The sequence below is a fragment of the Labrus bergylta genome, chromosome 8, assembly GCF_963930695.1.
Source record: "Labrus bergylta chromosome 8, fLabBer1.1, whole genome shotgun sequence".
In the NCBI taxonomy this organism is placed as follows: Eukaryota; Metazoa; Chordata; class Actinopteri; order Labriformes; family Labridae; genus Labrus; species Labrus bergylta.
The window spans coordinates 13,153,093-13,176,552 of NC_089202.1; the positions used below are offsets into that span (position 1 = coordinate 13,153,093).

At 40.8% G+C, this 23,460-nt stretch overlaps 2 protein-coding genes across 4 annotated transcripts; both read left to right on the forward strand.

Moving 5' to 3' along the window:
• The first annotated feature begins 95 nt into the window (after positions 1-95).
• Positions 96-8,305, forward strand: cyp11c1 (cytochrome P450, family 11, subfamily C, polypeptide 1). Its single transcript, XM_020637144.3, has 9 exons — positions 96-463; positions 572-727; positions 1,181-1,395; positions 3,136-3,339; positions 3,449-3,630; positions 3,716-3,882; positions 6,665-6,743; positions 6,868-7,080; positions 8,041-8,305. The coding sequence occupies exons 1-9, from the start codon at positions 135-137 to the stop codon at positions 8,149-8,151; spliced, it is 1,656 nt and encodes a 551-aa protein (XP_020492800.3). The 5' UTR covers positions 96-134; the 3' UTR covers positions 8,152-8,305.
• A 134-nt stretch (positions 8,306-8,439) lies between these two features.
• Positions 8,440-23,370, forward strand: pklr (pyruvate kinase L/R). Of its 3 annotated transcripts, none has more exons than XM_020637143.3 (12): positions 8,440-8,524; positions 13,673-13,837; positions 14,511-14,602; positions 14,715-14,846; positions 16,025-16,211; positions 17,120-17,393; positions 18,227-18,377; positions 19,284-19,436; positions 19,522-19,688; positions 21,197-21,263; positions 22,101-22,215; positions 22,337-23,370. In XM_020637143.3, the coding sequence occupies exons 1-12, from the start codon at positions 8,512-8,514 to the stop codon at positions 22,441-22,443; spliced, it is 1,623 nt and encodes a 540-aa protein (XP_020492799.1). In that variant the 5' UTR covers positions 8,440-8,511; the 3' UTR covers positions 22,444-23,370. The 3 variants fall into 3 exon arrangements, with proteins under 3 accessions (XP_020492799.1, XP_020492798.1, XP_029133762.1); XM_020637142.3 differs by lacking the exon at positions 8,440-8,524 and adding an exon at positions 11,188-11,374; XM_029277929.2 differs by lacking the exon at positions 8,440-8,524 and adding an exon at positions 12,464-12,526.
• Positions 23,371-23,460: the final 90 nt, after the last annotated feature.

A 23,460-nucleotide genomic window follows, 5' to 3' on the forward strand; every position in this document is an offset into this window, starting at 1 on the left:
GCTATCGGTTCATCAGGGTAGTAGAACACATTCAAGGATATGAGGTTGTGGATGAAGAAGAGAAATAGTCAGTCCTACGGAGCCGACAGCGAGGACAACAACATCACCAGGGGTGTCAAAACTCAGTTTGGATCATGAGGAGCATGTTCATCAGAGTGACTGTGTGTTTCAAAGCGCAGGGCGTATGTGGCTCCAGGAATCTTTGTGGTGTCGGTCTGCAAAGATCCTTTTGTATGACCGCAGCAGGTACGGTGTTGGGTGGAAAGTCAGAGGGTAGAAAAGCATCACCCAGTGCCGGAGTGATTCAGAGAAGCGTGGACGGACTGGTGAGGAGTTTTGAGGAGATCCCTCACACGGGGCGGAGCGGCTGGATCAACCTGGTGAAGTTCTGGAGGGAGAATCGTTTCCAGCAGCTCCACAAGCACATGGAGAAGACCTTCAATGCACTCGGCCCCATTTACAGGTAGATGGAGAAATTATGCTTTAAACTGCTAGACCAAGAAAGTGTTGAATTAAGGTGTTCCATTATGCTTATAGTATATGTATATTTCTTGTGTGTGTTCGTGTGGAGGGAGCACGTAGGCACCCACAGCAGTGTGAACATCATGTTGCCGTCTGACATCAGTGAACTATTTCGTTTCGAGGGCCTGCACCCCCGGCGCATGACCCTGCAGCCCTGGGCGACACACCGAGAAACACGAAATCACAGCAAGGGAGTCTTTCTCAAGTCAGTGCCAGTTCTATGTATATGCATGTGTACAGCTCATGTTGTTGTAATATCTGTTCTGCAAATCTCTTACAGCACGTACACTGAAGGGACCACCTACCACCCATCCTTATGGGGACGCAACACATGGTCCCCACTTTGTGTATAGATATGAATGTGTGTAAGAGTCAGGTTTGTGTTTTTTTTTTTTGTTAGGTTGTAGTAATTATGATAAAGATGACATTTCCTCTACTCTATGAATAGATGAGAAAAGGAAGAGCATGTCTTCTTTTTGGTTATGTGGTTATGATCACAATTAAGGTAAGTTGACAGGGGCTGAATATAGAGACTTTAAAACAGGACCTCAAAATTAGGAATAGTCGACTAAAGGAGGAACACATCCGTCTGATGGGTTTTCTCACTTTTTATCCAACCCTTTTTTTACTTCACATTTTCTTTTCATCTTCTTCACAGGAACGGCGAGGAATGGCGATCTGACCGTCTACAGCTCAACAAAGAGGTGATGATGACTGCATCCGTGAAGCGCTTTCTCCCCCTGCTTGATGAGGTGGCGAGTGATTTCTGTCGAATGCTGCAGGCGAGAGTGGAGAGGGACGGGAGGGGCGAGAAGGGGACACGCAGCCTGACCATGGATCCCAGTCCTGACCTTTTCCGCTTTGCATTGGAAGGTCAGAGGTGATCTCTTTGGCAAGGACCGGCCATATCTCTCTGTGATTGTTGAAGTTTAGTTGAATTCCTGTTCTATTATTCAGACATGTTTTCTATCCAGGAAATGAAAGTAAATTGTAGAGGAGTGTGAAAGGATGAAGGTCTGATGGAATGTCTCACCTTTTAATGTCATTTTCTTGTTTTCATCCAGCCCTGATAGACCTTCAAGTCTACACCCTACATATCCTCCCCAATCTGTGTGGGGAGGGGATGGATTAATGTCTCCTCTCCTCTTTCGACAGCCTCTCATTCACCCTTGTTGACAAACAAATACTAACGTAGGCTGTGACGGCATCTTGCGTCAGAGAAATTATACAACCCCCAACCCTCAATTCAATCTAATTTCAACCTTAGGCATAACTATCATGAACATAAACATGCACCTATAAAAATAGAAACACCAACAAACATGATCAAAGCTTCAGCAGTTTTTCACTAGGTCTGCTCCTGCTTGTGTGACTCAGAATGCTACACACTTGTATTCATCTGTGTGCCTATGTTTGTTTGTGTGAAGAGGGGGGAGGTTTTGACTTTGAGTCATGCTGCTTTGCTCTTAATGGACCACAGCACACCAGGCCAGGTGCTAAGCCAAGATAGGAATAGATCGCCAAGAAACTCTATTCCACTCAGTGCAGTTAATATGACACAAACAGGTCTGATAGTTTCTGGATGTTTTCCTGGGTCCAGATCTGTGTATGCTTCCATTCCCCTGACTTGACTGATTCATCTGCCATCATGGCATGAAACAGGATTTTTAATTCTGTTGAAAAGGCAATCCATCAAATGAGTACAGCTGGGGGGCGCTAATGATTAGCCAACCAGGGCCAAGGGGGCTGAAACCAATGTCAACTTGGTTTCTAGTATTTTTAAGCTTTCCCCTCCCCCTGGAGGATAAGTTTGTCTCTCGTGGTTTTGTAGGGGAATAAGGAATCTCGCTCCCAAGCAAGCTGCACAAGGCTTTCAAGTTTATTTGACCAAGTGGCCAAACGTTGTTGTAACCAGCTTAGGGTCAATTTAATGATGAACACTGGCCCAAATAGACTATTTTCCATCTGATTGCATTGATAAGAAATACCTCTATAAATCAGGAAATGTATTTTTATTTTTTGTTAAAGGATACAACAGCTTTAGGGGCTGCCCAGTGTAGAAACTTTGCTGTAGCGCTTTGAAATGTTTAACCAAAAGTCAACTTTGTTTTGGCTCTGTGTCCCTCATGAATGGAGGCTTCCCGCCTAAGCTACTGGATCTAATTCTCCCCACACTCATGTAGTGGGTGCAATGTCAGACTGAAGATGGAAACTGACTGCAATGAGTTGACAATTCTGTCAGATATCAGGCAAGGTAGACGTTTGGTGGAGGCGAGGCAGCTCCCCTGAGACAAAGTGTACTCAGAAAACTAAATTAACTTTCTGATTGGAGCTGAATATTTTCTGGCTGTCACAGAGAGAGTCTTGTGGAGGCTTTTTTTAGAATATGTCAAATCACAGTACCATGTAATCCTTCAAAGCTTGGATTTTAAGCTTGAAAATATAGAGTATTTTAATCTACTTAGAAAACTGTCAACCCTGAGTTCTTTTTCAGCCTCAGTATGAACAGATTCAAAATGAGTGTTGAGCCTTGGCATTTTCAAGTGTTTGTTTGATGACCTTTACACACTTGACTTACCCACACCCTACCCTCCCTGCCTCCTCCCCTTGCAGCCAGTTGTCATGTGATCTATGGGGAGCGTATTGGCCTCTTCTCCTCATCTCCCTCAATGGAGTCTCAGAAGTTTATATGGGCTGTGGAGCGAATGCTGGCAACCACCCCTCCTCTCCTCTACCTGCCCCCTCGTCTGTTGCACCGCATCGGCGCTCCCCTGTGGACACAGCATGCCAATGCATGGGACCACATCTTCAGCCATGGTAAAAAGAGATGAGAGCATTTCTGGACTCATAAGGCAGGGACATTTTTCTTTATTTTTTTGTAGTTTATCCAACTCTGAACAATGTCCCTGGTCTGGTTTTCCTCCAGCGGATGCAAGGATCAAGAGGGGGTACCAGAAGCTGTCATCCACCCAGAGGAAAGGGTCTGAGGCTGGGGCTGTTGAAGGACATTACACGGGGGTCCTGGGACAACTCCTGGAGAAAGGGCAGCTGTCTTCGGACCTCATCAAAGCCAACATCACTGAATTGATGGCCGGAGGGGTTGACACGGTCTGTCTGCATTGCGTGTTCTTGGCTTGACTATGTGCCACACTGTAACTGATTGTGTGTCCCCTCTCATCCATCTTCTCTGCAGACAGCTGTGCCCCTGCAGTTTGCTCTGTTTGAGCTCGGTCGTAACCCAGAGGTGCAGGAGATGGTGAGGCAGGAGGTGAGGGCGTCATGGTCCCAGGCTGGGGGTGATCCTCAGAAAGCTCTGCAGGGGGCGCCTTTACTGAAGGGCACAATCAAAGAGATTCTCAGGTACAAAAGACTCAAGAAAAATCATCTTCTGGCATGAATATACTTGTGCACCCCTCAGCTTTTAACACCATATCTGCATTGTTACATACCCTGTTTTTCTTTGGCACCTTCATTATATACCAATTAACCAAGGAAAAAATCTTTACCTAAATTGTCATTACTTTATGACTTTACTTTACTTTTATGTTAGGCATGAACTTCCTTGTTGACCTTGGGTGTTGTAATTTTGACAATTCTACCACAAGGTCTTCTGACTAACTTTGAAGGGCTTTCAACAATGTCCCCAGGTTTGTATTTTATCATGACATGAAACCTCAGTAGTTGTTAGGTTAGGCCGTCAACCAACGATCTTGAGGAGCCTAAGAGAGCTCCCAGGAAAGTAGGTGGTTAGTGACTGAGATTTACAGATAGATACATGCAGTAATATGATGTACTGTATATGCACAGAGAGAGAGAGAGTGAGAGAGAGAGAGGAGCTCAAGGTGCCAGTTCCCCCAGTAGTCTAAGCCTATAGCAGCATAACTAAGAGCTGGTCTACACCAGCACCGGCCCTAACTATAAGATTTATCAAAAAGGAAAGTTTTAAGTCTATTCTTAAAAATACAGACTGTGTCTACCCCGGCTGGAAGGCGGTTCCAGAGGAGAGGAGCCCGATAACTGAAGGCTTTACCCCCCATAGTACACTTAGAGACTGTAGGTACCACCAGCAGGCCTGCACTCCGGGACCGCAACGCTCTCGAGGGACAGTACGGCACTAGTAGCGCCTTAAGATAAGATGGTGCCTGGCCATTTAGAGCTTTGTAAGTGAGAAGAAGGATCTTGAATTCTATTCTAGACTGTATAGGGAGCCAGTGCAGAGAAGCCAAGACAGGAGTAATGTGGTCCTAGTTCTGGTCAGTACACGAGCTGCAGCGTTCTGGACTAGTTGAAGAGTCTTGAGAGACTTGCCAGAGCACCCTGACAAAAGAGAGTTACAATAATCCAATCTGGAGGTAACAAATGCATGAACTAGTTTTTCTGCATCATTTTGCGACATGAGTTCGCAAAATGTCAGGAAAACATTTGACAGATGATCTTGGATATATTACGAAGGTGAAAATAGGCTGTTCTTGAAACTTGCCTGATGTGAGAGCTAAAAGATATATCTTGATCAAATAGAACTCCTAGATTCCTAACAGTGGTGCTAGATGCCAGGCTGATGTCACTAAGGACAGTCAAATCACTAGAAAAAGTCTCTCTGAGGTTCTTAGGGCCTAGCACAATAACTTCAGTCTTGTCTGAGTTAAGTAACAAAACATTTCTGGTCATCCAGGTCCTAACGTCCTTAAGGCACGTTTCTAGCTGACATAACTGACTGGTGCCATCGGGCTTCATTGATACATAAAGCTGAGTATCATCTGCATAACAATGAAACTGTATGGAGTGTTTCCTCATAATATTTCCCAGAGGAAGCATATATAATGTAAAGAGAATTGGTCCAAGCACTGAACCTTGTAGGACTCCATGGCAAACTTTAGTGTGCATAGAGGACTCATCATTAACATGTACAAACTGAGATCGGTCTGATAAGTAGGATTCAAACCAACTTAAAGCAGTCCCTGTAATTCCAAGCAAATGCTCCAGTCTGTACAACAGGATCCGATGGTCAATGGTGTCAAAAGCAGCACTAAGATCTAACAAGATGAGCACAGAGAGAAGTCCCCTGTCTGAAGCTAGAAGTAGATCGTTTGTAACTTTAACTAGTGCAGTCTCAGTGCTGTGGTGGACTCTAAATCCTGACTGAAACTCCTCAAATAAACTGTTGTCATGGAGAAAGTCACACAGCTGATTAGCTACCACCTTCTCCAGGATCTTCGAGATAAAAGGAAGGTTGGATATAGGCCTATAGTTATAGTTATAGTTAGAGTTCCTGAATCTAGAGTAGAGGTTTGATTACCGCTACTTTAAATGCCTGTGGTACATAGCTTGCCAGTAAAGACGAATTGATCATATCTAATATAGAGTTGCTAACAAAGGGAAAGACTTCCTTAAACAGCTTGGTTGGGATTGGGTCCAAAAGTCAGGTTGACGGTTTCAACGCAGAAAAAATGGAATATAGCTCTGAAAGGTCGATTGGAGAAAAACAGTCGAGGCTAATATCTGGTCCTGGAACTGTCTCTGCCGTATCAGACGTATCCACACTAGGTAAGGGCAGGAGGTTACCAATTTTGTCTCTGATGTCTAAAATTTTGTTGTTGAAAAAGCTCAGGAAATCATTACTGCTGAGGTCTAGAGGAATACAAGGCTCAATGGAGCCATGACTCTCTGTCAGCCTGGCTACAGTGCTGAAAAGGTATCTAGGATTGCCTTTGTTTTCCTCAATTAGAGAGGAGTAGTAGGCAGCTCGAGTGTGACGTAGAGCCTTCATATATCTTCTATGACTATCCTGCCAGAATAAACGAGATTCTACTGTTTTGGTCGAGCGCCATATTCTTTCAAAATTCTGCGACGATTGTTTTAGAGTACGGGTTTCTGAGTTGAACCATGGAGCCACTCTCTGCCGCTTGACAACTCTCCGTTCCAGGGGAGCAATTGAATCAAGAGTAATTGATAGATGGGGGATAAAAAGCATTGGTACGAAGAGTCTGTTCCCTTTACAAGCGTTCAAATTCTTAAAATGAGAATTGATTTTCAGTCATCCTGAGGTCATGTAAAGAACAGGCAAAGAGTAAAAGGTGACGTCTAAAGAATCCTATTTGTGTGTGTGCCTGTAAGTTTATGTTGACTCTTTTTGTTGTATCAGGTTGTATCCTGTGGGAACCACAGTGCAGCGTTATCCTATCAAAGATATCGTACTTCAAAACTACCACATACCTGCCGGGGTGAGTGACCAAACTGTGACCATTATTTTCTCTCAAATTCAAACATATTCTCATATCTGCACACATATTTGAACATTCAATGCTACAGATGACTTCAGTGTAATGACCACTAACTTTCCCTCAGACGATGGTCCAGGCCTGTCTTTACCCCATGGGAAGGAGTTCAGAGGTCTTTGAGGATCCACTGCGCTTCAACCCCGGCCGATGGGGCAGCAGCAGAAGGGAGGGCCAGAGCGTGGAGGGGGCAGGGTTTCGCTCTCTAGCGTTTGGGTTTGGCGCGAGGCAGTGTGTTGGACGGAGGATTGCCGAGAATGAGATGCAGCTCTTGCTAATGCATGTGAGTTACTGCAGACATTGAGGATGAAGGAATTGGTCAGATAAAAGACAGTTATTTTCTTCAATAAAAAAAGACTCCATTTCAGATTTGCTGTTAATACATTTTTAAAAAATCAAACATGGTGGCCGATATATTGTTATAATGCAAATGTAGGGGGTCATGGTCCCTTCAAAGATGAGTCAAGGTAATCCAGGGAGCTGTGAGAAAATTTTGATTAAACAACAAAGTTCTTTCACAAACTTTTTAACATTTATTTTGTGGGCTTTTTTCATGCATGTTTTAATAGGACATGAGCGTGGATAGAGTTGGAAGATGAGAGTGGGGAATGACTTGGGTGGGAGTCGAACCCGGGGACATCGCTTCAATGGCTATTGCCTCTGTCCATTGGACACATGATGTAACCACAGAGCTAAACTGGTGCCCCAAATTTAGAGACTTTTTTGTAGTAAATCCTTTCTTGAATGGAACTTCTTATTCTCTTTTTTCCTATACCTCTTTGGGCCTCAAGCAAATTCTTAAATGCAACCGTGTGATCAGATATTTTGTCAACTGAAATGTTATCCTGCTTTAAGGGAATCTCTTGGTTCAAACTTTTACAATATTGTATTCTCTATGCTTTTTAAAGTACATCTGCAGATTACCTTGTTCAAGGTTTCTTTATTAGTTCCTAACAAGGTACATTTGTTGTGTAGACAGAAAATGTAACATTCCAAAGACAAAAAAAGCAACAAATTACAACAAAAGAAAAATTGAAAGTTATAATGGAATCTATCTGATAAAAAATTCAAGATCAGTAAAATGTACATTTACTCAGTTGCCTTCAAACACTGTTTTTAAGTAGTATAGCTATGATCCTTCTTAACATCTGATCTGTTCCTTCTCTTCCTGTCTATCTTCCTTCTCCTTCTCCTCCTCCCCCCTTGTCCCCCTTATCAACCCCTCTCCTCCCACTCTGTCTAGATCCTGCTGAGCTTCCATCTCAGCGTGTCGTCCTCCGAGGACATCAAAACCACATGCACCCTCATCCTCCAGCCTGAGACTCCACCAATGATCACTTTCAGAAAGCTCTGATGCACACACACACACACACACACACACACACACACACACACACACACACACACACGGAGAAGAGATTCATGGAACACAATACAGCCTCTGTTAACTCCCATACATAACCATTGGATTCCTGATGATACTGACTGAAGCTATCACTTTTTACTTCTTTCATCTCCTGAATTCATAAAGCTGATTAATAAAGCAGCATTCATTCTTCATGTTGTCTGCAGTGTGACTAAATTTGCAAAAGCAACAATAAAACTTCTGTCCACCAGATGGTGCTAAATATCACAACAACCAGTTCACCAATATTTGCCACTCTTGTCCCTCTTGTCCCTCCCCACCACCACTCTGTTAGTCTCGGTCTGCTTCATGCATCCAACAGGTTTGTCAGTTACTTTTTAAGATCTAATTTTAAACAGCTCATTTCATACTCTGACTGTGTGCTTTGTGTTAGGAGCAATCTAAACCACCCTGTGTGCTCCCTGCTGTTTTTGTAACGTTCTTTGTAAGTGTTTATTTTCTAGCTTTTTTGAAATCTTTCCTGCTGTTTGTTCACTTTCCAGGTATTGATCGATCTAAATGTTTCTTTTTTTTTTCAATTGTTTGCAAACAAACTCCATAAAAACGCTTCATTTTGTCTCGAAATAGGCAACTGGCTTAGTGTTTAAAATAAAGTGCTTGAAGGTACAAAGACTGAAGGTGAAAGTTTTTGTTTTAAAGCTGCAACTTGCCTTGTGTACTTTTCTGTTGCTTCATTTCAAGTGATACAGATTAAAGTTTCCAAATAAATTATTGCACTCCGGTCTTCATACGTAAAAGCGACCTTTACTCCAGGATAATAATTATTGCTGCGCTATTATATCATACCGGGTGTGTGCTACACAGAGCAGAGGGCTGCAGGGTAGATTATAATTTGTCAACACAGGAGCAAAGGTCTGTTTGTCCTTCGGCTAACGATTTACACTCTCTGTCAACCCCCCCCCCCCCCCCCCCCCGGGTTCATGTATGACATTCTTGCTTCCCAATGTAAAGCCAGTGAGGAAGTCCCTTAATACCAGCAATATATCTAATGGCCAGCAGGGGGTGACTACAATGGTTGCATGAAGTCCAATGTTCTTTAAGTCTACCAGTAAACTACTTTTTACCGTACTTGATTTAGTCCCTCAGTAATCATTTTCCTAATGAGCTAATGGCCTAAATTGATTTTCTACAATAAAGCATGAAATTCACCTTTTAAATTATCATCCCATTTAGAATCAAATAGGAGATAAAGCAGTCAAAGCCTTTCGGGTGTGGTTAACTACGATAAACCGTTTGCTACGTTGCAACCTGTCAATAAGGATTGATGTGTTGCATTCATACCTACACTCTTGACTTGTCCATATATGGGCATTTTGGGCCCCTTGAAAACTCAAGATAGCGTTGGCAAAGAATGCCAAACCCAAGGCTTTGAGAGGGCAGTTAATGAATCAGTAAATTACATCATACCCACCACTGATATACAGTTTAAGGCATAGATACAACTCTGCAGAATGCAGCTCCATGCACCTTTTCCAGACAAGACACATAAACTGTGTCACTGAGTTTAAGACAGATCATTTCTTTGTTTGAACTTCTCTGTCAAGTCTCAAGAGATGTCAAGATTTCAATTACATCACATCAGCACTCCACATGTGTCTGAAAGTGGATGAATCAAAATATGTATAAACATCTGATTACAAATATTACAGACTTTTCATAGGTTCAGATACATTAAAAACCTCAGGCTCAAAACTGCAAAACGTTCTTTTTGAGTACATATCCTAAAAGGGGATCACTTTCTAAATATGTCACCCTTTTAAAACTAGATTTTAAGCTGCAATTGAGATGCACTGGTTATGATAATAAGGGCTGAAACTTCTGTCTAAAATAACAATTCAGCAGATTTTTGTTTCAGATACCAATGACCTTTTCATTGAGTAAGTAGTGTTTCTTCATGTTTGTTTTTCTAATGAGATATGAGATTGGATGTACTTAAATTGTTGTTAGAAGTCCCACTTCTTGTTACTGAAATATATCCTACAAACTGCATGTTGAAGATCATTGCCAGAGACTATAATATTTCTACTTAAAACTAATCTGAATCAGCAGGCAGGTACACAAGCTCGCCAGCTCAAATTGATGCAACACAACAGATAGACATAAACTACTGACATCGGTGCATACCACATTACTTATTGATGGACTGTTGTCTGTCAACATATCCCATATCCCTAGCTGTAACTAATGGCTTACAATTAAAAGTAAATACATAATTAATAACTGCTTTATGAGAACCATTATGAGCACTAAATATGAATATCTTTTTGGGTTGCTGCTGGTGTCTTTGGAGCTCTTTAGTTCAGTTCTTTCAATGAACTGTTTGACCTGATGTTCAGAACGCGCAGCAGGACTTCTGAACAAAGACACATTTATGAATAATTTATTAACATCTTTAACTGCTGACCTGAATTATTGTTAGTACGTTGCAATAGTAACTAATTAAGCTTATTAATTAAAGGGGATTTACTTCTTGTTGCTATGAGAAGAAAATCATTATAACTAAGTTCTAACACTCCATAGTGTTTTCAGAAAATTGTAGATGACAAGTTTTTTTTCTTCAAAAGATGAGTAACCAATTGTCTACTAGTTTTAGCAGAATTTATAATGATGTGGAAAGTCTAGTAAAGATTTTCCACGTCTATTTTTAACAGGGTCAATGTTTCAAACTCCAGGTTAGGATGACATAATGTGCAGTAATGCATTAAGAAAAGACATATATCACAAAGTCCTGTAGTTTGCCTTGATAGAATAATAACATCAAAACTTTTAGTGTCATCACTCAAAGTGTTTTACATTTTTAAGTCCCGTCAGTGACCTTTATTTAATCTTAAATCAGGTTTGTGCTGCATAAGGTGGCCTCACTCCAAATAGTGCGAGTGGGAGGAGAGCTGAGAGTTGAGAGGGCAACAGAGGGTCAAAGAGTCAAAATGAAAGAAAGAGGCTCAGCCAGGCATTCTCAGGTGACATAACTCTTAGAGAATGACAAGTGCACAACCTGGGCACGAACAAGGATAACAGCAGAGGAGGAAACCCTGCTTTTCAGTTAAAAATTATAGAATTAAGTCTACAATACTCTTAAAAGGCCAATAGAGGAAGAGGAACCCAGCTGTGGATTTTTATCTTTTGAAAATGGAAAAAAATCTAAAATCTGGTAAGTTGTGTATTAAAACTAAAGCAGGATTCAAATGCCAAAAGTGACTGTAGCAATTGATTTCCACCTAATGGATTTTTAAATTGATCTATGATACAAAGGAGCTTTGTGTGTATCTTTTTATGGTGGCTTATAAAAAAATTCCAATGTCAGTGGTCCAATGCTGATAATATGATCATCAATATCAATATCTCAGCGTTTAACTAAATGGTCAGGTAATCAACCACTGTTTCATTTGTCTGCTGCCTTTTAACTTGGTGCAAAGTCACATTTGGACAAAAATCTGTTCCCCCATCGATTACATACATGCACACTGACCTGCAAACGTTCATGCAGGAATGTGACCCTCTGCAAACAGGTCCCACTAATGACCTGGGACCCCTCTCTTATCAGAAATAAAAGTGTGCATGCGCTGATATTGTGCAACGTCCTTTGACCTGACTGCTTTATTTATAGCCAGCCTTCTAGTAACAGGTACCTGCACATGTGCCTATACGTGTGCATGTGTATGTGTATGTGTGTGTGTGTGTGTGTGTGTGTGTGTGTGTGTGTGTGTGTGTGTGTGTGTGTGTGTGTGTGTGTGTGTGCGTGTGTGTGTGTGTGTGTGTGTGTGTGTGTGTGTGTGTGTGTGTGTTTCCATGTGTACACCTTTGAGATGTGTCAGAGGATCTCAGTAGGACACATAATGATGTGTGCAGCAGTGTGGCAGAACTAGGTCACAGGGAGGTGGAGAGAGAGAGAGAAAAAGAGAGAAAACACAGAAAGCTACCTAATCAACAGGATACAGGGGCTGTGCATGTTGACACTATCCTGTCACCAGTTTCCCCTGCAGACTTCAAGCTCTGTTAAATTTACTATTTCTGAATGATGAAAAGGTGTGACAGGTGGTGAAAATTAACAAATCATCCTACAAATGAAAAAAAAAAAAGAAATAGATTCACAATCTTTTCCATCTTTAGGAATCTTTTCTGAATTCTTCCTCCCCTTCTCTCTCCCTCCTCCATCCTCCATCCTCACTTCTTCCCTCTCCCCTCTTGCTCCTTGTCTCCGGTCTTCTCTCCTCCCCTGTAGTGGAAGAAGTTGCAGGCTTGATTGACTGTGATATCCTCTATTGTCCTGGCTCAGCCCTCAGCCATGAATCATGATTCTACTGTATGCAAGGTTTTTACTCTCACGTTTAATTCGGCAGTCGTGACATGTGTTGTAACTTGATCAAGGTGTTAGTAAAGGCAATATGCTGCTATTCCTCCCAATTTCAAGTTTTATAATCAACAGGTGGAAGGTTAAACAGATTTTTGAAGTTAGTTGAAATGTGCATGTTTGTGAAGAAATTGTTCCCAATTTCTGTTGTTGTTGAGTTTGATTTTAGTTGGATTGATTGTGGATAATTTGATAGGTAAAAAGTATAAGATAACAGGACATTACGGTTTCTGTGATTATTTTTTTTAAGGTAACAATGGTCTAAATCAGTGGTTCCTAATCTTTTTTCCTTGGAGCCCTCAATACTTATATCTAAGAAAAGCTGGGACCCACTGGGACTCTATTGTGGGAAAAATAATACATGGTTGACAAAAATGAACATTAATCTCAATAGTTGACACTGATAAAATCCCAACAGAGTTGGTATGGTTTTATCATGAATTTAGTTAATATGTGCAAACCTAATTTTGACAACCTCAGAGCAGATAAAGCCTGTTTGCTAAACCACCATAGAAACAAGCCACTGTACAGGTTGTTGAGCTTAAAGAATCCACATATTGAAGAAGTGACCTAAACATGGGTATAATACAAACCTTTTTTTGATGTCGGTCACAGTTTGGACTCTGTAGCCCATTGACTAGCCTTTCAACAGGGGTTTGTGTGCAGCAAGAAAACAGTCCGTGTGGAGAGCAAAAGGAGCAATCCTTGAGTCTCTATAGGCCACCTGACACTTTATATTTCCTCTGTATGGTTCAATATAAGTCTGCCTGTTTTGAAATGTCTTTTAGTTGCTATCAAAAAATATTCCCTATAATGCAGTGGTTTGTTTTTTAAATGGCCAACTCGTGTGACAGCTTATTGCTGCTCTAAGTCTTACATGAGTCCTCCATGCCTTAGATTGTCAAGTCATTTATACATAAGTCTATGCCTATCTCTGCTCTGATATGTGTGTGTAAATCTGTGGTATTTGCCCTGGTAATTAACACAGAAATCACACTATTTTCTGTTTTATTTAGAACTGTTTACACATGTGGAGTTTGCAGTACAGTTTTCATGACCGGCTTTAACCCTGCTGACAACATCTCTCTGTCGCTCTAGCTCGCATCAGGCGCTACTCAGAGGCAATGACACTGCCAGACTCTTTCATCCAGCGCCAGCAGCTGGACGCCAGCATGGCTGACACCTTCCTGGAGCATCTCTGTCTGCTGGACATTGACCAGGAGCCAATCACAGCGCGGAACACCAGCATAATCTGCACCATAGGTGAGTGTGAGCAGCAGGTGCAATCAGTGAGTCTCAGTATCAAGTTTGTGTTCTGCAGTGTATTGGAAGTCATCACTGGCAGCGTATTAGACTGGGTGCTGGGTGGCCTCCAATGTGTTGGCAGGGTTTGATTCTTGACTGTGGCACATTTGAGTTCAGTTTGCTCTTTTCTGCCCAGAAAGAAATAGAAAACAATTAGAGGAACAAACAATGTACAATATTCTTTTTGAGCTGTGCCAATACTCAGAGTCTCCAGATATGGCCTGTGTTGCTTACAAACACAGTTTTTGTACCTGCTAACTGAAGGACTTTTTTTAAATGGTAGCTGGTAGATGGGCCAACAATGATGATATGTATCTATTAAAACAGACATTTGCCTTTATCAGTACTTTATTTTCCAATATCTGCCAGGGTACCTTTATATTGATCCAATAGAAAAACTGATACTTCCTTGAATACTTTAAAGGGGTGTTGCGACAATGAGGAAGATCCAGATTGATCTATTCAATGCATTATATTGTTGCAATGCCAACAAGGTCTTCGACATGCAATATTTGCAGAACCAACGTATGATTCATCTCTATAAATAATGCAATCATTTCTGTCAATTACCTCATTCTTTTAGTTTACTTTTGTTCTAAAACATCATTTCTCTCACATCTGTTCCTTTAAGGTCCAGCATCCCGATCGGTCCCAAAACTCCAAGAGATGGTCAAAGCAGGAATGAATATTGCTCGTCTAAATTTCTCTCATGGCTCACATGAAGTACGTACAGCACGTGAGATTCCTTTGTACTCACAAAACAGTTTGTGTTCCTTTTGCTCTGTCTATCAGTAAAGTATTGATTCACCGTCCATCTCCCTCCCTTGTCTGTCAGTATCACGGGGAAACCATCAAAAACATCAGAGAGGCGGTGGAGACCATAACCTCTGACCCCTTGTATTATCGGCCGGTTGCCATCGCCTTGGATACGAAGGGTCCAGAGATCCGCACTGGACTAGTAAAAGGGGTAAACAAATTATCTTGCATCTGTCTGACAAAGGAAACCGAATGAAACAGTCACATTCATTCAGGTGTAAGAGGGGCTGAAAATCTGCAGATTGCTTGATGTCATCATTATTTTGTACAGGTTGTTACCTACAAGATCTGGTCGTGTGTCTCCTCTTACTTCCTCTTCATCTTATTGTGATATTTGTTGTGTTAATACTGATTCACGCCGGCTGTTAAGCTGAACAAATATCACCAAGCTGTTGGAAACCTCTTCATGCTTTGATTAGCTTACAGGATGCTCTGCATGATGTGTGAGATGAACGCTGATGCGTGCTTGTTTTGTTTCTTGTAAAGTCTTTTAGCAGCTCTGCTCAAAGAAAAAAAAGACACGGTGAAGTTATTACCTTTTGATATTTTATATTATCTGTGTACGATCACACATGTTGATGCTAATTTCTTTGATCACCAAGTTTGTTTCTTGAGTGTGTTAACCATCAACAATGAACTTTTGTAAGGACGCACTTGACATTTTAGTCTAACGATTATAACCCCACAACATCATTGTCATTGTTATGTCATAGTTACAGTCACTAGTCTTGACAGCCTGTGGAGTGAATCAAACTCCCCAGCTCCACTGCAGGTTGTTGATTTAATACAACAAATGGAGGGAGGTTCTCCCTGTACTAGAAAGACAAATATTTGATGTGTCTTGTTTTTTTTTGCACAAGTCCCATGCTTACAGATAGAGGTATTTCAGTGCACTATGAATGACAATACGAGGATAAGGAGTTTTAACTTAAACATGACCGTTAAAAATATGTTTATTTAGAATAATGGCATGATCTTTTTTCATCCTAATGTTTCTAATGCTCAGTTTATATAATAAGATGTTTGACGGTATGTTAATTTCTGTATGTAGAAATATTATTTTAAGAATAGTAGAAATAATTCTGAAGAGAAATGCCTCCCTTACACCACAACATTCACCAACAGATCCATTGTCTATGTAACAACCAGTGATTACACATTCAAGGACTTTGTAAAAACCTATGTGTTGACCTAAAATGCTATTTGACTTAAGGTATGAGCTCAATAACTCCTTAGTCATTCCTTCACATCCACCAAGCTTGACAAATGTGTAAATAAAAGGTAATGATGGTGATAACAGTGTTCTTTTCTCTCCACTGTGTCGTGTAGAAAGTAGAGGAGGAGGTGGAGCTTGAAAAGGGCAGCCGTGTCCGTGTGGTGACAGCAGAGAGTGACAGAGACAATACAGACGGCAAGGTTATCTGGGTGGACTATCCCAGTCTGCCCAAAGTCGTCAAGAAGGGGGGAACGATCTACATTGATGATGGCCTCATTGGACTCAAAGTTGTAGAAATAGGTAATATACAAATTCCTGGCACATTTTCATTGAATGCATTTGCAAAGCTCTTTCTAACTTTACTCATCACTTTCCTTGTTTTTAATAAATATACATACAATTAATTTTGCAGTGAAGATTAACATGAAAATCCTATACAACAACATAAAACAAAAAGAATAAATATTGTATTTCCTAATACATAATATCTAAACAGTTATATAACAATATGAACTAACTAAAAACTTCTACATAATGCCTTCTTACCTGTACACACAATATTGACAATTCTTATTTCTACAGATTTCTTTCTTCCATTATTATATCCTACTTACTTAAAACTACTCATTTTATAAGCCTTTTGATTTATTGTCTCATTAAATCATGTCATAGAACAAATGAACAAAAGAACATGCTATTCATTGACATAATGCTCGATCCTGTCTTTCATTCTGAAAAGACTTTAAACAATATAACCTTGATTAGCTCAAACACCCTTTTCATAAAAGATGGTTTCCTTGGCGCCTTTCAGTTGAACAAAATATGCTACCCTCCATTAAAGTAATAATGCAGTCTGGATCATATCTGAGGCTCCCAGACTGCTATAATTAGCGGGTCACCATATTGATAGTCCAGGACTGAAATAAAATCCCTCTAAGGACCTTCCGCATATAAGAATTAAATGAAGCGTATGCATTCATTTCCTACAGATCTTTGATATTATGTAGGCTAGGTAAAATCCAAACTGTGAACTTAATGAAAATGTTTCTTCAAATTATTATTATTTTTCATTCCATGCCTGTAAAAGGAGAGACTCACCAGAAAGGTTTAGATTAGAACTAAATGTTGTTTTGTTTATCCTCCATTCAGGGTTTTTTAAGTCTCTGGAGATAATTGAATTGACATGTTAATTTCCCCCTTCCCGGCAGGCTCTGACTGGGTGGATACGGAGGTGGAAGCCGCCGGGTTGCTGTGTAGTCGTAAAGGAGTTAACCTCCCCGGCTGTGACCTGATCAACCTGCAGGCGGTCAGTGAGCGAGACGAGGCCGACCTGAGGTTTGGGGTCGCTCAAGGGGTGGACATCGTGTTTGCCAGCTTCATTCGCTCTGCTGAGGATGTCAAGGATGTGCGGCGGGTTCTGGGGGCACATGGGCGAGATATCAAAGTGATCAGCAAGGTGGAGAGCCGGCAGGGGGTTCTTAAGTGAGTCCAGGAAAATAATTTTAAATCAAGACCATTAAAGCATAATGTTTTATAGCTGGAGGCAGTGACAGTTTCATAATGAGGCTGTGACAGGACTTATAAATCTAGTGCTGATGGCCGTTGTCCCCCCCCCCCCCCCCCCCCTGTGGAGAGCCTGCTGCCAGTGACGGATGCACATATGTCAGCTCTAGATGTTACATATCTATGATAAGCAGTGTGCAGCTGAATGTGTGAGTAAGAGCTGCCACCTAATATATCTGACACAATTAATGTTTCAGCTCTGTCATCCTCATTATACCTCTCACTTTCTCCTGCTGCTTGCTGACTAATGAGTGTTGAACTATGCATCTGGTTTAAATGAATATTTGTGCATTGGATCATATTAGATTAGATGTATGAAATTATGACGCTGTGTATCAATTTAATCGATCAAACGTTTTGTTTTACATCCACTGCTGCTCTGTTCTTCTTAAATATGCATCCTTCAAATCCTTGTTACATTTCTCACATTTGGATTTTTGTTCTTATCCTCAATATGTTTTCATCCAGTGACTAAGCAGTGACTAAATTCTATTTCGGCAGATCAAAGCTGCATTTGAATGTTTCCAGGATAATGACACAAACACGCACGCACTCACACTCACACACACACACACACACACACACAAACACACACACACACACACACACACACACACAAAACAGCACTATCATTGGTTTTGTCCTTCCTGGTTCTGCTTCCTCATTTTCTACTCCAACTCCCTTCTATTTTCCATCACCAAACTCTCCATCCTTCGCCTCCTTATATCCCCTCTCCCTAATCCCTCCCTCAGTTTTGAGGAGATCCTGGCAGAGAGTGACGGCGTGATGGTTGCCAGGGGTGACCTGGGGATTGAGATCCCAGCAGAGAAAGTTTTCATTGCCCAGAAGATGATGATTGGTCGCTGCAACTCCTCTGGCAAGCCCGTCATCTGTGCAACACAGGTCAGGGACGCACAAATACACAGGCATTCACACACAGCTACACACAGAAAAAGATGCAGATATGATAACATATGCAAATTAAGACTCAAGCAACAGTTTAATTTATGCGAATGTCAAACGAGTCCAAGAAATATTAAAAACCTTACAAGCACACATTAACCTCGTACTCCCACATAATGTACCCACACAAACACACACTCACTTGTCCAATAAACTCATGATCAAAGACACAAACATTTCCTCTCTTTTACACTGCTCCTCAGTTGAACACACACGCCACATATGCACACACACACATACACTCACCACATAGCACACACACTCCTGCAGCCATGTTGAGTCACTGTGCTATATCGTGTTTATGCTACATCCTCCTGACTCAGAGTGACAGTGTTACAACAGGTTTGCTTCTCCAGACCTGAGCCAACAAAACACACACACACACACACACACACACACACACACACACACACACACACACACACACACACACACACACACACACACCCAAACACACCCAAACACACACACATATGCTAATCAGCATTAGCAACAGCTTCTTAACTACTACAAAGATTCAGTCTCTCTGGCAATGCTGCCAGCTATCCCATTTTCCAACTGTCTGCCGAGCTTATTGACTCATAACACTGGGTCTCTGGCATGCCAATAGAAATCACACACAGGCATCGCCTGCCTCAGTCTAAATGATCTCTCATCTCTCCTCCACTACTGTCTAACCATCCATAAGAACCATCCTTCCTCTTGTTATTCTCCCCCTAGACCTGTTATATTTAAGATTGACATACAAAAATGCATACTTTTATAATAAAACCTCCTGACAGTGCCTTATAGAGAGATGTTGATTGGGGTTAATTGTGAAGCTAATGTATTGTGTGTGTTGTGTAGATGCTGGAGAGCATGGTAGCCCACCCACGGCCAACCAGAGCTGAGAGCAGTGACGTCGCCAACGCTGTGCTGGATGGAGCCGACTGTGTAATGTTATCTGGGGAGACCGCCAAGGGACTGTTTCCAGTCAAGGCAGTCGCAATGATGCACTCGGTGTGTGTTTCTGCGTGTGCATTATGTCCACTCTGTTACATCTGACTTAGTGCCCTATGATAATTCCCCTCTCTGTGTATGTCAGATTTGCAGGGAGGCAGAAGCAGCCATTTTCCACCAGCAGCTGTTTGAGGAGCTGCGTCGCCTCACTCCTCTCTCCTTTGACCCAACGGAGGTCACAGCCATCGGAGCTGTGGAGTCCTCCTTCAAATGCTACGCTGGGGCCATCATAGTCCTCACCACCAAGGGCAAGTGGGTATACCAAACCAAACACAAGCAAACATGGGTATAGTTACCAAAGCAATAGTTGAAATGTTGGGAAATAGGCTTGTCTGCGATCCTGCTGGGAGTTTTGACAATGAGATGGATACCTCTATTTTAAATAGTTAATTAAATATTAATCTACAGACAGAAACAGTTTTCTTAGATTTTGGGTAATTTTGTCATTTTCTTTCTCATCTATTGTTTTGATAAAACAAAATAAAATGACAAAACTATAGCCAGCAGCAGTAAGCTTAGCTTGGCACAAAGTCTGGAAAAGGCTCTGTCTAAAAGTCTGTCTAAAAGTCACAAAGTCATTTTATCTTAATCTCATGATGAATTCAAAAAGAGACAGATAATTTTACAGCTATTTTAAGTCTGAGTGCAAAACTAGCTAACATGATGCTAACTGGAGCTATCATAAATTTGGGGTCTGAAACAGTATGTAGACTCACACCTCCTGCATTAAAGTGAATTGCTTTTTATGCAAATCTACCACTTGAGTCTCCTAGTGGTCTAACATAGTCTAGCATAATGAGAGTCCTTACCTTTATCTGCAAAGAAACACATTTTTGCTTAACAATAAGAGACAAAGAAATTAAGTCATCCAATATAAATGTAATTTCTACAATACCAAGACTTGTTCTTGGAATAGATGGACCTTTGTAAACGTATCCCTGTGAGTTTCTCTTCTTCCCCGTGTACTAGCTTTTTAAAGGATGGAGTTACATCTGTTATCTTTTATATCCCAAAGCGTTGCTACAGATTGAATATGGTGGTACTTTTTCCTGCCTTAGAATCCTCAGGTCACAGGTTTATATTGACTGCAGTGTTTATTGTGTTCACCTCATGTTTTTTTGTGTATTTATGTGGATTCTGATAGCCTGCTGTTTTAACTAAGTCCCCTACAGTGCTAAACACATACACCAACATTTGTGCAAACACAGGTAACACTCAAAGGGACTACAAAATTAAAGACATATGCTGAATATTTCAGAAGCAAAACATAACAACAACTAATTCTTCCATGCTACTTTGTGCATGCATTGAAACACATGCAAATCCAGTTGAGCTTTATTTTTGCAAGAAAACAAGACAGTCTACAACCATGCTTGCAGCCAGTTACAATGATAGCTTTCTAATGCAATGTTTAATGTTTACATTGTTGAACATATGAGCTATCTGTGTGGGAAGCTTACATTTGCTAACCAGCTTAAAAAGTACAGTTTAGCCTGAACACCTCAATCCAAATCTAACAACAATCTATCAAAGGAAGTTTGTTATTAGGATAAAATACTAATGTTACCTCTGCATTTAGATTTTTAGGAAAGACATCAGTTATAAATGTACTTTTTAACTCAAACACCTTTAAACAAGATACAAGGGGATGTGTTTCCGTAAGGATTTATTTCCTATATCTTGATGTATAAGGAATTAGTGATTTTATGTGCCAACACTGATAATATATTTTCCATCCATCTGTCCTCCCCTCTCTCCAGGTCGGCACACCTCTTGTCCAGGTACCGCCCACGCTGTCCCATCGTTGCTATCACCAGAAGCCCTCAGGTACAGTCAGCTTCTGGGGAAACAGCATCAGTGCAGTTTGTCTTACTTCAAACAGAAAGATTGTCTATGACTCACACTTTTTGAGAAATAACACAAAATTGGTCTCTCTGACTGAATTAATTTATGTGTAATATTTTATTTTTGTAATGTGGAGTTAAGATCGACATCCACATGCTTTATGGTCCATATGGACATGAAGACGTCAGGGTCAGTTTTAGAGCAGCGCATCTGGACCTTGTGGACACTTTCAGCACAGTTAATGGCTGCTTGCATCTGGGCTTTATACTGTGACCCAGGCCAAAGTTACACTAATTTACTGTTTAAAAAAATTCGCAATTTTACACAATTCACATTCTCTTCAATCAATTATTTAAGGAACCGAGAGGAAGTGTTTTCATATAGAAAATCAAAGGCCTAAGGATTGAACCCTGTGGTATGCCACAAGTCAGCGAAGATGACGAAACGAGGAAACATAATGGTCAATGACTACAAAAAAGTACTTCATTGCTAAAGCAAGAGGATGAAGTAAGTTGTCAACATAGTGTCAGAAGCTGTGCTTAGGTCTAATGTCTCTTTTTTTCTTGATTCTTTTGATGTCTTGTGTAAATCACTTTGAATTGCCTTGTTACTGAATGTGCTATTTAAATTAACTTACCTTGCAAGCTGAAATGGTTGGGAACCACTGCAGTAGTTCTTGCTGTCATGAGTAAACAAAGTTCGCCATGGAACCAGACTCAAGCTCATTTGTGTATTTGTCCAGAAATGGCAGGCTAATGTTATGTTACAACACAAATTAGATCATTTCTCAGCCTTAACAGTCTTTGTTGTTTTCACCAGGTGGCTCGTCAGTCTCAACTGTTGAGAGGAGTGTTCCCTGTCCTCTTCCACCCCCTGCCTGCTCCAGTCTGGGCCGATGATGTAGACAACAGGGTCAACTTTGGCATGGACATAGGTCAGTGTGTGTGTCAGCTGTTTGTCTGTTTGTATGCCTCCATTATGCTGCTCATTTGTAAGCTATAAAGTATCCTACTCAAACTGTCACCTCTCCTTTTATTCTTCCTCCTCCTCATCAGGAAAAGCAAGAGGATTCTTCAAGTCAGGCGACATGGTGATTGTGGTGACAGGCTGGATTCCAGGGTCTGGTCACACTAACATAATGAGAGCTGTCAATGTCCCATAGAAACCTTGACTTTAAATCTGACTGATATGTTGACCAGTTTTAAAGCCTCTTTTCAATGCATATTCTTATAAATTGGACACAAAACCTGAGGCGTCTGCATATATAAAATATTTACTACTGTCAAATATTTTAACAGAATAATTTTGGTAGCATTACACATGTTATTGAAATTCAAGGTATGGTGAGGAAACTCATTCCACAAGAACTGGTATCATAAATATTGAATTTGTGATTAACGTGTCTTTAAAGTAATGACTCCCTAGAAATAAAACTTGAACTATTAACTTTAAGCTTCATTAATGGAACCATTAATCCTCTTATTTTCATCTTTTATATTTTTTCTGTAGTGATATTATAACTGCCTCGTTGCATGCCACTGTTAAAAAATAACATTATTGGAAGTCTTAGGATATGGCTTTCTGTCCTGTCCTAAGCTTATCTGTCAGGCTTTGATTCAATTGACCATTACTGTAGAAGCTTTGCCAGTAGATGCTGAGATGATGGTGGGTAATGAACTACACCCATCCACAGAGATGATCCAGATACCAACATCTGACTACTTTTCTCTCATAAACTAATTATATCTGCTTTGTATTGGGCTATCTCCTTCTTGGTAATCTTTAATGTTATGGACTTGAGTTTTTTGTTTACTCTTCCTCCTTTTCTCAGATGCTCCTTAAATATTTTACCCTTGGGTTCTCAAGTCTATTTATGTCTGTACCATCCAAATTCACATCCAGTAAAAAAGAGCGTATTGAGTATGTGGGTTAAGTGTTAGTAACAGTTTCTCTTACAAACTGTAACGACTACTCATAACAAGCACATTGAGACTTAATAAAAGTCCTTCAATGAAAACTGAAGTATGTAAGTATTGTTGGAACGATTTTCTTGTGATGAAACTTAAAGTTCAAGTTTTTGACAAAATGACTCCTTTCAGTGTTTTGCTTCCATTCTTAACTTTAATGATTGACATTGATATTGCATTCATGTGTTGCTTTATTGTCTAAAGCAATGTAT

Coding starts and splice junctions, on each gene's coding strand:
- cyp11c1 (XM_020637144.3), top strand. CDS start 135: ATGAGGAGCATGTTCATCAGAGTGACTGTGTGTTTCAAAGCGCAGGGC. Junction 3,883..6,664: donor ACAATCAAAGAGATTCTCAG/GTACAAAAGACT, acceptor TTGTTGTATCAG/GTTGTATCCTGTGGGAACCA. Junction 7,081..8,040: donor TGCAGCTCTTGCTAATGCAT/GTGAGTTACTGC, acceptor CACTCTGTCTAG/ATCCTGCTGAGCTTCCATCT.
- pklr (XM_020637142.3), top strand. CDS start 11,353: ATGGAAAAAAATCTAAAATCTG. Junction 18,378..19,283: donor CCGTCATCTGTGCAACACAG/GTCAGGGACGCA, acceptor TGTGTTGTGTAG/ATGCTGGAGAGCATGGTAGC. Junction 19,689..21,196: donor GTCCTCACCACCAAGGGCAA/GTGGGTATACCA, acceptor CCCTCTCTCCAG/GTCGGCACACCTCTTGTCCA.